The sequence below is a fragment of the Heptranchias perlo genome, chromosome 13 (genome assembly GCF_035084215.1).
Source record: "Heptranchias perlo isolate sHepPer1 chromosome 13, sHepPer1.hap1, whole genome shotgun sequence".
Classification (NCBI taxonomy): Eukaryota; Metazoa; Chordata; class Chondrichthyes; order Hexanchiformes; family Hexanchidae; genus Heptranchias; species Heptranchias perlo.
Genome location: NC_090337.1, coordinates 62,777,036 through 62,790,158, shown reverse-complemented (window position 1 = coordinate 62,790,158; position 13,123 = coordinate 62,777,036). Strand labels below are relative to the sequence as shown.

Sequence of the window (13,123 nt, the reverse complement as noted above, 5' to 3'; positions counted from 1 at the left end):
GCAATGGGCAGCACTGCACTGAGTGAGCAGGGAGCACCGCACTGAGCGAGGGGGAGCACAGCACTGAGCAAGGGGGAGAACCACAGAGATCGAGGGGGAGCACCACATTGAGCGAGCAGGGAGCACCACACTGAGCGAGGGGGAGAGCCACACAGAGAGTGGGGGGGAGTGCCACATTGAGCGAGAAGGGAGCACCGCACTGAGCGAGGGGGAGCACCGCACTTATCGAGGGGGAGCACCACACTGAGCAAGCAGGGAACACCATACTGAGCGAGGGTGAGAACCACTCTGAACGAGAGGGAGAGCCACAGAGAGCAAGCAGGGAGCACCACATTGAGCGAGCAGAGAGCACCGCACTGAGCGAAGGGGAGCACCTCACTTATCGAGGGGGAGCACCGCACTGAACGAGCAGGGAGCACCACAGAGAGCGAGGGGGAGAACCACACTGAGTGAGCAGGGAGCACCACTGAGCACCACACTGAGCGAGGGGGAGCAACATACTGAGTTGTCAGGGAGCACCTCATTAAGTGAGCTGGGAGCACCACACTGAGCGAGGGGGAGCACCGCACCGAGCGACCAGTGGGGAACCGCACTGAGCGAGCAGGGAGCACCACCCTGGCCGAACTGGGAGCATCACACTAAGCAGGCAGGGAGCACCACACTGGGCAGTGGGCAGCACTGCACTGAGTGAGCAGGGAGCACCGCACTGAGCGAGCGGGGAGCACCGCACTGAGTGAGCAGGGAGCACCACAGAGAGCGAGGGGGAGAACCACAGAAAGCGAGGGGGAGAGCCACAGAGAGCGAGGGGGAGTGCCACATTGAGCGAGAAGGGAGCACCGCACTGAGCAAGGGGGAGAACCACAGAGAGCAAGGGGGAGAACCACCCTGAGCGAGGGGGAGAGCCACAGAGAGCGAGGGGGAGAACCACAGAGAGCAAGGGGGAGAACCACCCTGAGCGAGGGGGAGAGCCACAGAGAGCGAGGGGGAGTGCCACATTGAGCGAGAAGGGAGCACTGCACTGAGCACCACATTGAGCGAGGGGGAGCACCACACTGTGCGAGCATGGGAGCACCGCACTTATCGAGGGGGAGCACCACACTGAACAAGCAGGGAGCACCGCACTGAGCGAGGGTGAGAACCACTCTGAACGAGAGGGAGAGCCACAGAGAGCAAGCAGGGAGCACCACATTGAGCGAGCAGAGAGCACCGCACTGAGTGAGGGGGAGCACTGCACTGAGCGAGGGGAAGCACCGCACTGAGCGAGGGGGAGCACCGCACTGAGCGAGGGGGAAAGCCACAGAGAGCGAGGGGGAGAACCACCCTGAGCGAGCAGGGAGCACCACACTGAGCGAGGGGGAAAGCCACAGAGAGTGAGGTGGAAGCACCACACTGAGTGAGGGGGAGAGCCACACTGAGCGAGAAGGGAGCACCACACTGAGCACCACATTGAGCGAGGGGGAGCAACATACTGAGTTGTCAGGGAGCACCTCATTAAGTGAGCTGGGAGCACCACACTGAGCGAGGGGGAGCACCGCACCGAGCGACCAGTGGGGAACCGCACTGAGCGAGCAGGGAGAACCACCCTGAGCGAGCAGGGAGTATCTCACTGAGCGAGCAGGGAGCACCACACTGGCCGAACTGGGAGCATCACACTAAGCAGGCAGGGAGCACCACACTGGGCAGTGGGCAGCACTGCACTGAGTGAGCAGGGAGCACCACACTGAGTGAGCAGGGAGCACCGCACTGAGTGAGCAGGGAGCACCGCACTGAGTGAGCAGGGAGCACCACAGAGAGCGAGGGGGAGAGCCACAGAGAGCGAGGGGGAGAACCACCCTGAGCGAGCAGGGAGCACCACTCTGAGCGAGGGGGAGCACCACATTGAGCGAGGGGGAGCACCACATTGAGCGAGGGGGAGCACCACATTGAGCGAGGGGGAGCACCACATTGAGCGAGCAGGGAGCACCACATTGAGCGAGGGGGAGCACCACATTGAGCGAGCAGGGAGCACCACATTGAGCGAGGGGGAGAGCCACATTGAGCGAGGGGGAGTGCCACACTGAGCACCACATTGAGCGAGGGGGAGTGCCACATTGAGCGAGGGGGAGTGCCACACTGAGCACCACATTGAGCGAGGGGGAGTGCCACATTGAGCGAGGGGGAGTGCCACATTGAGCGAGGGGGAGCACCACATTGAGCGAGCAGGGAGCACCACATTGAGCGAGCAGGGAGCACCACATTGAGCGAGGGGGAGAGCCACATTGAGCGAGGGGGAGTGCCACATTGAGCGAGGGGGAGTGCCACATTGAGCGAGAAGGGAGCACCGCACTGAGCACCACATTGAGCGAGGGGGAGCACCACACTGTGCAAGCAGGAAGTACCACACTGAGCGAACCGGGAGCGACACACCGAGCGATCAGGGAGCATCTCATTAAGCGAGCTGGGAGCAGGACACTGACCGAGCAGGAAGTACCACACTGAGCGAGCAGGGAGCACCACACTGGCCGAACTGGGAGCATCACACTAAGCAGGCAGGGAGCACCACACTGGGCAGTGGGCAGCACTGCACTGAGTGAGCAGGGAGCACCACACTGAGTGAGCAGGGAGCACCGCACTGAGCGAGGGGTTGCACCTCATTAAGCGAGCTGGGAGCAGGACACTGAGCGATCAGGGAGCACCGCACTGAGCGAGCAGTGAGCAGGGAGCACCACACTCAGCGAGAGGGAGTACCACATTAAGCGAGCTGGGAGCACCGCGCTCAGCGAGCAGTGGGGAACCGCACTGAGCGAGCATGGAGTATCTCACTTAGGCGAACAGGAAGGCCGAACTGGGAGCATCACACCAAGCAGGCAGGGAGCACCACACTGGGCAGTGGGCAGCACTGCACTGAGTGAGCAGGGAGCACCACACTGAGCGAGGGGGAGCAAAGCACTGAACGAGGGGGAGAACCACAGAGAGCGAGGGGGAGAACCACCCTGAGCGAGCAGGGAGCACCACACTAAGCGAGGGGGAGAGCCACAAAGAGTGAGGGGGAGAGCCACATTGAGCGAGGGGGAGAGCCACAAAGAGTGAGGGGGAGAGCCACATTGAGCGAGAAGGGAGCACTGCAATGAGCGAGAAGGGAGCACCGCACTGAGCACCACATTGAGCGAGGGGGAGCAACATACTGAGTGGTCAGCGAGCACCTCATTAAGCGAGCTGGGAGCACCACACTGAGCACCACATTGAGCGAGGGGGAGAGCCACACTCTGCGAGCAGGGAGCACCGCACTGAGCGAGAAGGGAGCACCCCACTGAGCGAAGGGGAGAGCCACACTGAGCGAAAAGGGAGCAACATACTGAGTGGTCAGGGAGCACCACACTGAGCGAGGGAGAGCACCGCACTGAGCGAGGGGGAGCACCGCACTGAGCGAGGGGGAGCACCGCACTGAGCGAGGGGGAGCACCGCACTGAGCGAGGGGGAGCACCACACTGAGCGAGGGGGAGCACCACACCGAGCGATCAGGGAGCACCTCATTAAGCAAGCTGGGAGCAGGACACTGAGCGATCAGGGAGCACCGCACTGAGCGAGGGGGAGAACCACAGAGAGCAAGCAGGGAGCACCACATTGACCGAGCAGAGAGCACCACACTGAGCGAGGGGGAGCACCACACTGAGCGAGGGGGAGCACCGCACTGAGCGAGGGGGAGCACCGCACTGAGCGAGGGGGAGCACCACACTGAGTGAGGGGGAGCACCACACTGAGCGAGGGGGAGCACCTCATTAAGCGAGCTGGGAGCACCACACTGAGCGAGGGGGAGCACCACACTGAGCGAGAGGGGAGCACCACACTGTGCAGCGGGGAGCACCACACTAAGTGAGCGGGGAGCACCGCACTGTGCACGTGGAGAGCACCGCACTGTGCACGTGGAGAGCACCGCACTGAGCAAGCTGGGAGCACCATACTGTGCAGCGGGAAGCACCACACTCAGCGAGCAGGGAACTCCACACTGAGTGAGCAAAGAGCATCAAATTGGTTTGTGGTAGAGAATCCTACATTCAAATCTCTCTCCGTCTAAAAAGATTTATTTGCCAACCTCCTCTAATTCTTTTTGCGATCATTTTAAACCTGTTAACTCGGTATACGTCTTGCTGACTGATAGAATCGATCCATCACTTTGAACAGTGGGCGAAGCTCTAAAGGGCAATGTGCTCACGTGGAGCAGACTCCAAGAGCCACCCTTCTCCAGGAGGGGAGGGCATAAAATGACTGGGTTAAAAGGGGAAGTACCTTTCATTAAAAACCTGTGCAACGCAGAGACCAAAAGGTGTCCTGCTGAGCCCTGGCAGAACAGCCTGTCAAGAAGCTTTGCAGAAAGTGATACACTTTTGGGAGAGAGTGTAATTGGATGCAGTAATGATGGCCGTGCTAACACATGTACCTTGTTGCTCCATTAAGCATGAAAAACACACAAGGGTAGCTTTACAAATTGGTTATGCCTGATTAACGGGCATCAAGATGCATTGGTTTTGATCTTCCAGAATTCCCTAGATTCTAGAACAATCCCTGTGGATTGGAAGGTAACAAATGTAACCCTGTTATGCAAGAAAGGAGGGAGAGAGAAAACAGGGAACTATGGGCCAGTTAGCCTGACATCAGCAGTTGGGAAAATGCATGGGATTGGGGGTAATATATTAGCATGAATTGAGGATTGGTTAACGGACAGAAAACAGAGAGTAGGAATAAATGGGTCATTTTCGAGTTGGCGGGCTGTAACTAATGGGGTGCCACAAGGATCGGTGCTTGGGCCTCAGCTATTTACAATCTATATTAATGACCTAGATGAAGGGACCGAGTGTAATGTATCCAAGTTTGCTGACGATACAAAGCTAGATGGGAAAGTAAGCTGTGAGGAGGACACAAAGAGCCTGCAAAGGAATATGGATCGGTTAAATGAGTGGGCAAGAAGGTGGCAGATAGAGTATAATATGGGGAAATCTGAGGTTATTCGCTTTGGTAAGAAAAATAGAAAAACGGAATATTTTTTAAACGGTGAGAAACTATTGAATGTTGGTGTTCAGAGGGATTTGGGATTTGGGTGACTTTGTACACAAAACATAGAAAGTTAACATGCAGGTACAGCAAGCAATTAGGAAGGCAAATGGTATGTTGGCCTTTATTGCAAGGGGATTGGAGTACAAGATTAAGGAAGTCTTGCTGCAACTGTACAGGGCTTTGGTGAGACCACACCTGGAGTACTCTGTGCAGTTTTGGTCTCCTTACCTAAGGAAGGATATACTCGCTTTAGAGGCGGTGCAACAATGGTTCACTATATTGATTCCTGGGATGAGAGGGTTGTCCTATGAGGAGGGATTGAGTAGAATGGGCCTATATTCTCTGGAGTTTAGAAGAATGAGAGGTGATCGCATTGAAATATATAAGATTCTAAGAGGACTTGACAGGGTAGATGCTGAGAGGGTTTTTCCCCTGGTTGGTGAGTCTAGAACTAGGTGGCATAGTCTCAGGATAAGGGGTCGGACATTTAGGACTGAGATGAGGAGGAATTTCTTCACTCAGAGGGTCTTGAATATTTGGAATTCTCTACCCCAGAGGGCTGTGAACTCTTATTGAATGGCGGAGCAGGCTCGAGGGGCCGTATGGCCGACTCCTGCTCCTATTTCTTATGTTTCTTATGTTAAGTGGACTAACCGATCGGAAAAACAGGCAAAGGCCCATCACGTCAGATTTCTGAACCATTTCGCACCCCGTTAAGTTTTCTGGTGGAATTTCTGTACCAGTTTGCAGCTGGCTGGATTAAAATGCGACCCGGTTGATTTCATTCGTACATTTCACGAACTTCCCGCTGTTTGTGCCGCTTTCACTCCAGAAGAACGATTGACGAGCAGCACCTGGGAGCCACTGTAAACCCTGGGGAGGGAGATGAGCTGGGCACGGGATAAGTGGGTGAATGGGGCGGGTGCCCGCTGGTGTCTGCCAGTCAGGCACGGGAGAGCCCAGACTGCTCACTGCACAATATCAGCCAAAAAAATTAAACGCAATTGAGTGACTGCAAGAATCAGCAGAACCGTTGTGGGGGAGCATGGGCTCACAAAGAGATCCAAAAAAGTGATACATTATTTAACCTCAACTGGCAGAAGCAGTTACATTCCCTCCCTTTGAAATAGGTTGTTCTAATCTTCAGTCACGTGAACAATCTCCATTGCCAATAGGAAGAAAAAAAATCAATATCCTTTTCTCTTTCCTACTTGCGTGGAGTAATTACCATCCATTACATCAACCTCTGGCTCCAATAGTCAGACATTTTGACTAAATGCTCTTCAAATAAGGTGGCCTGTTTTCCTTGCACTGGTTTGCAATAACAATAATCAGAGTCACGTTGCAAAGTATATGGGACTCCTTTCTCTCTCCCTCGCCTCACTTATGTCTCTCGCAGCCTCCTAACCTCAGTAACTCACAGAACCTTCCAATGTTTTTTTTAAACAAACCTGTCCTCTCTATCTTTGAAATCGCTGTTCTTGGTGACTTCGATGATTGCTGCCAGCCATAACTCTCCCCACTCTACTGATCAGGCCAGCATTATGCTACCCTGTTTTATTCTTTTCCCCGATCAGCCAAGAGTCCAACATGCCAAGAAACCCCTCACCATGTTTATGGGAAGTTGTGGAGAAATCCACACAGGTAGACTTTCTGTCTGCCCAATACAGAGTGCAAACTCTATCCTAGCAACGACCAACGTCACTTACTGAAATTCAGAGCGATTTGTGCAGGCTGAGGAAAGTGATCACTCTAATCCTTCCAACATTCCCCCCACCTTCATGTTATCCCTAAATTGGTATTTTCTAATGCTATCGAAGTCAATACTAATTCTTAAGTGATTCTTGGAAGTTTTGACCTAATCTATGATTGACGATATAGTTTTCAGCGGGGCAGTTCTACTGGTGATCTTGTTGTCTAGGTTACACAGCTCTGGGACTCTGCACTTAAGTGTTTCAACAAATTATCTGCCATTGCTTTTGATGACCTCAAACTGCGTGACAGAGTCTGGAACTGCACACTTGTGAACGAGTTCCCATCATAAGACCACCAACCAAATCCATATTCATGGGTATCAGCTTTCTTCTCAAATGCTCCCTGTTTTGTGCCGCTCGACGATGGCTGGTCCTCGAACACTTTTGCTGATGATTCCTCTCCATGTTCCCCAACTAACTTCAGATCGCACGCTCACAGCCTCATTCAGGGTCAGGCCTGGATTGCTACTTCTTGATTTGCTCTGTGTCCTTCAATAGGATAAAGAAAATCTTGTTTCTTCCAATTTTTCAAAGCCATGGTTTTTTTTCTTCATACCTCTCGCAAGTCCAAGCATTATCTGCCACCTCATGTTTGATGGCACCACCCTTAATCCTTTGTCATCTATCTACACTCTTGGCCTCAGCATCTCATCTCTGAATTCAGACGGAGCACTCACCACTCCTCCATTGCTAAAAATACATTCAAAAACCTTCGTTTTGTTTTACATGCCCACAGGGATTCTTAACTCTCTATTGAGGTCAAGTAAGAACATTAAGCACAGTAGTAGGCCATTCAGCCTCTTGGCCCTGCTCCACCATTCAGTTAGATCATGGCTGATCTCCAATTCAACTCTATTTTCCCTCCTTTGTTCCATTTCCCTTCACACCCTTACCTAACAAAAATCTATCGATCTCAGCCTGGAGATGGTGCAGCCAAGGTTTGAATCCTGGCCTATCTCTGGGGAGGCTCTTCTAACACCTCTTGCATATTCCTGCACAGGATAAAACTTGTCAGAAATGATCCCTCTCTCACCTCTAGCTTGAACCACTTTCTCAGTGGTAATCTTTCTTGTCTCTCTCTATTTTATCCACACTACTATGGTCATTGTTGGTCTGAAGTTCTCTATTTCCTTCTAAGCATCAGAGACACCATCCTACACATTCTTCCTCCCCAGACTTATCACATGATTTCCTCCTCCAACTAATTCTTTCCCAGGACCACAGAGTATGGAGCTCCTTTGCTCCCTCCACCTTTCCAGCCTCCTACAGTTTTCAGGTTTGTGAAACTTGTCATCAGTGAATCACCACTGGCCTACTTACTCTTTTCAGCCTTGCTGATGCCTCGCTCTGTGGGTCCTTCACCGGGGTTTCTCAGTTTCTTTGCGGTTAAAGATATTGCACAGTGGAACTAAGCCATATTGACCAAGGAGGTCCCAGGTTCAAAACCTAATCTGTGTTGAATTAGGTGCAACAACTGTAGAGCTGCTGCAGACGGCCTCAGTACCCATTGGTTATGGAGGGGGGGGAAACTATCACCAACAACAACAACTTGCATTTATATAGCGCCTTTAACGTAGTAAAATGTCCCACAGCTCTTCACAGGAGCGTAATCAGACAAAATTTGACACCGAGCCACATAAGGAGATATTAGGACAGGTGACCAAAAGCATGGTCAAAAGAGGTTAGGTTTTAAGGAGCATCTTAAAGGAGGAGAGAGAGGTGGAGAGGATTAGGGAGGGAATTCCAGAGCTCGCGGCCTAGTCGGCTAGTGGTGGAGCATAGGAAACCGGGGATGCACAAGAGGCCAGAATTGCAGAGCTCCCGGAGCCTTGTAGAGCTGGAGGAGGTTACAGAGATAGGGTGGGGCGAGACCATGAGGGATTTGAAACCAAGGATGAGAATTTTAAATTTGAGGCGTTGCTGGACCGGGAGCCAATGTAGGTTCAAGAAGTAGGCAGTCTTGGCGATGAAGAAGATATGGGGTCAGAACCAACGAGAGTTCCTAGTCCTGATTGCCGTCTAATGACTCCTGTTGGAATGCTCACATGTGTGAATATAGGGTGAGAATAGAATTGGCACATTTAGGGGGAGAGGTGAGGTGGGTGACGTGCCAAAGGAGCTCAGTGGTAACCCCGGCAAGAGGTGCCTTCAGGAGGAGAAACACCTTTATGAGTCCAGTATCTGTGTGTATCCTTGAGCCATTTAGGGTTGGATTACTCCTCTGCTTTACCGCCCACCCCACTACGTTTAAACCATGGCGGGGGGAAACCGGCCGACTTCACTACCTCATACCTGAGGTGCCACCATCCCCAGAAGAGAGGGGCAACATAACCCGAGCCTGCTGATTGCCCTGTTGGAGGGAGAGGACCCAGCGGTGAGCATGCCCTCCCCTCGTAGCTGATCCCCAGTGTCCCGTGGGTCAGTAATGGCCCTTCCTTTTAGTTCTCTTCAGGGCCACTTCTGCCCCCCTTTGATTGCCCCTTCCTGCTCATCCCGGCCGATCTCGGCACCCTCGCGGTGGCGGGGATGACACGAGCTGGCGAGCCTGCCTGCAACGGTATCGAGCGCTGGCCCCAGGAAATTGGGCGCAAGTCCAGCCCCGACCCACCTCACGGTAGCAACGCCACCCTGGAGGAAAAACCCAGCCCTAACATCGGCCTTCGATTCCAGACCCTTTGCCTTGTCTAATAGGATTTCTGTCCTCGCACCTGGTTTAATAGGAGACAGCTGTTCAAGTTCAAGTTCTGTTACTACTGCGGCCGTTCGGTGGGGGTGCGGCTGATTCCGTGCAGTCGGTGTAAGGAGGTGTACTACTGCAGCAAGGTCTGTAAGATAACATCCTGGAATGAATTCCACAAGGATGAGTGCTTCCGATCGAAAGGTAAAGGTATGTCCTTGTTAAATTACGCCTTTAACAGCCCTACCAGATCAGCAATGTGAACCCAGTTGCTTGACTGCAATCAAGCAGCACAGCCTGAGTGCCAAGGCCAAGCCTGTCCTTTATAATTAGGGAACTTTAGACCAGCAAAAATCGGCCAGACCGTTTATATCTGAGAGAGACTCAGGAGGGGGTGGCTCTCATTATGGAGGAATCATTGAACATTGATGAGGATCCACAGCACTGGAAACAAGCCTGTATTTAAATAAAGGGGTGGAATATCTGGAAAATTCCTCTCCGATCCCTCTAACTAGTCCAGGAGACCACATTGACCATGACTTATATTAGTTGGTAACTACCTCTTTTATGATGCAATCTCCACCCCAGAACAAGACTGATCCCAAAGGGGATAAGCTATGAGGAAAGATTGGAAAAACTCAAGCTTTACAGTCTAGAAGGAAGGTAGTTAAAGGGGTAAAGTCCACATTGGCTAAATGTATGGACGCCTTCAAATGTACAGACACTATTTCAAAATCCATATTTCCCTCCTGACCACATTAACTCAGTTAAACATTCTGGTTAAATGCACACTGTTTTAAAGCACACACCTGCTTAAATACACAAATAAAAACAGAAAATGCTGGAAATACTCAGCAGGTCAGGCAGCATCTGTGGAGAGAGAAACAGAATTAACGTTTCAGGTCGATGACCTTTCACCAGAACTAGAAGATGTTAAAGATCTAACAGCTTTTAAGCAAGTACAGAGCCAGGGAAAGGGGGCCTGTATTTTGCTTTTGATCAGCCCTTAAGTACACATATGCTTACATCACCAGCCCATCACCCCACACCGACAAAACATTTCACATCTTTTAATGCAAAACTGTCAGAGTTAAGTACTGTCAGCCTGCCAGATATGGAGCAGCCTAATGCAACAGATCAATTGAAATCATCTGCTGTATTAGATCATTGCAATGCTTTGGGACAGTTGATACACTGTCGGCCTGTATTCAAACGTTAAATTCAAGAGTGTGCAGATCGACAAAGCCTACACTGCCTCTTTAAGCTCCCAAACGCCCAAATTATTCTTCAAGTTCCACTAATTGAATGTGTGAGATGCATTTCTCTCTCCCCCTTTGCACAACAGAGGGGTAAACCTGTTCAAATCAGGTAATCATCCCACTTGACTAATAATACAGCCTTTCATTTACTGTTACCAGTAGACCTGTCTCAATAGAGTGCTTCAATCAGGATGCAGAGTGAAGCTGCCTTCTCAATAGTGAGTTGAGGGTTCTCCTAAATAAAATAAACAATTTACCTTGGAGACGTTCCAGAAAGCCAGTGCTAGAGTACCTTGTCTGCCTGCGATTTATAAGACACTTCGACTGGCTTTCCTTCATTTAAAACCTCTTCACAGAACTGTTTTGTACACCTCTTTGTGTGAAATAAAACTGCTCCTGGTTTCACCTGTTGGGATGGGCTTTGATGAGAGAGTTAGGGTATTAGAGAGATGGGCTTTGATGGGAGAGTTAGGGGTACTAGAGAGATGGGCTTTGATGGGAGAGTTAGGGTATTGGAGGGATGGGCTTTGATGGGAGAGTTAGGGTACTGGAGGGATGGGCTTTGATGGGAGAGTTAGGGTATGAGAGGGATGGGCTTTGATGGGAGAGTTAGGGTACTGGAGGGATGGGCTTTGATGGGAGAGTTAGGGGTACTAGAGAGATGGGCTTTGATGGGAGAGTTAGAGTATTAGAGGGATGGGCTTTGATGGGAGAGTTAGGGTACTGGAGGGATGGGCTTTGATGGGAGAGTTAGGGTTTTAGAGCAATGGGCTTTGATGGGAGTGTTAGGGTACTGGAGGGATGGGCTTTGATGGGAGTGTTAGGGTACTGGAGGGATGGGCTTCGATGGGAGAGTTAGGGTACTGGAGGGATGGGCTTTGATGGGAGAGTTAGGGTACTGGAGGGATGGGCTTTGATGGGAGAGTTAGGGTACTGGAGGGATGGGCTTCGATGGGAGAGTTAGGGTACTGGAGGGATGGGCTTCGATGGGAGAGTTAGGGTACTGGAGGGATGAGCTTCGATGGGAGAGTTAGGGTACTGGAGAGATGGGCTTTGATGGGAGAGTTAGGGTACTGGAGGGATGGGCTTTGATGGGAGAGTTAGGATATTAGAGAGAAGGGCTTCTATGGGGGAGTTAGGGTACTGGAGGGATGGGCTTTGATGGGCAAGTTAGGATACTGGAGGGATGGGTTTTGATCAGAGTGTTAGGATACTGGAGACTTTGGCTTTGATGGTGAAGTTGAGGTACTAGAGAGATGGGCTTCGATGGGCCAAATGGCCATTTCTCATCCTAATTTTGTGATATTTGCTTATGAAATCTCTCTCTATTTGCAGCTCGTACCCCACCAAAAAAGAAGAAAGAGGGAATGGATGGAAAAGATGGAATAGAGGGAAAAGATGGAATTGGGGTAATAGAGGGAGGGGAAGGAAAAGAAAGAATAGAAGAAAAAGAGGGAATGGAAGGAAAAGAAGGAATGGAAGGAAAAGAAGGAATGGAGGAAGAACTACAAGAGTGGAGCCGTTCAACGTCACCATCCATAGAACTGGACAACTACAGCTTTAATTAAAGCCATTTTCAATCAATTGCTTTTCTCAGTGTTTATTCTCACACTATTTTTTTTTGGGAGGTGGCTGACAGCATTTTTATGGTGAGTGATGTAAATAATGGGAGTTAAATACTTTTTGGCAAAGTTTCAACATTAAGCAGTCCTAGGCTAGAATTTTCGTAGAGTAAAACTCCCTCTGCACTGTTCCACCAAGCACTGCCAGATAAATTATGGGACAAGTTCGATCCAAAATAAAGTTCCCTCTCTACCGTCCCATCGAACACTCCCAGGTATAGAATGGTGTTACGTTTCAGGGTTTCAGGCTGTTCCCCCACAGGGGGTCCTTAATGTAATATGTTAACATTTCTACCATTGAGCTAAACCACTCTCAAGGGCTTAAATTTGCATGACAGATGGACTGGCAGGTGTAAATTAGCTTCCAGACAGGGAATCTGAACTAGCGTGCTGGAGACAATTATAAACAGTTTGACATTCCAGTGATTGTTCACACTCATTGCTGCTGTTGATTTGAACTCAGCTGGGGCCATTGCCAAGTTAGTCTTTTGTATTCCACTGTGGGGGAGGGCGGGAAGGTTATCAGTTTGACTAAAAGCTACACTAGAGTCAGACTTAACAAACAGAAAGAGCTGCGAAAGCTTGGGGAGAGGCAACTGCAAAGCTCTGTAAGGAACATGGAACATGGAAGAGGGGAGATGAGAATTAAGCTCAAAGTCAATCAAGGTGACTGAGGGGTAGCATGGTGTGTTCATCATTTTTATATTATTACACAAAGAAAAGTTGTGTTGATTGAAATAAGTGAATCCGATCATAACTGTTGCTCTGTATGTTCACCTT

The 13,123-nt window shown here is 50.9% G+C and overlaps 1 protein-coding gene across 1 annotated transcript in view; it reads left to right on the top strand.

Moving 5' to 3' along the window:
* The window catches only part of ankmy1 (ankyrin repeat and MYND domain containing 1), a 107,238-nt gene extending 94,933 nt beyond the window's left edge, over nt 1-12,305 (top strand). The window contains exons 15-16 of the mRNA XM_067995589.1: nt 9,506-9,672; nt 12,057-12,305. Of these exons, the coding sequence (XP_067851690.1) occupies nt 9,506-9,672; nt 12,057-12,289 (400 nt within the window). The 3' untranslated portion in view covers nt 12,290-12,305. The remainder of the gene's footprint in view (nt 1-9,505; nt 9,673-12,056) is intronic.
* The last annotated feature ends 818 nt before the right edge of the window (nt 12,306-13,123 follow it).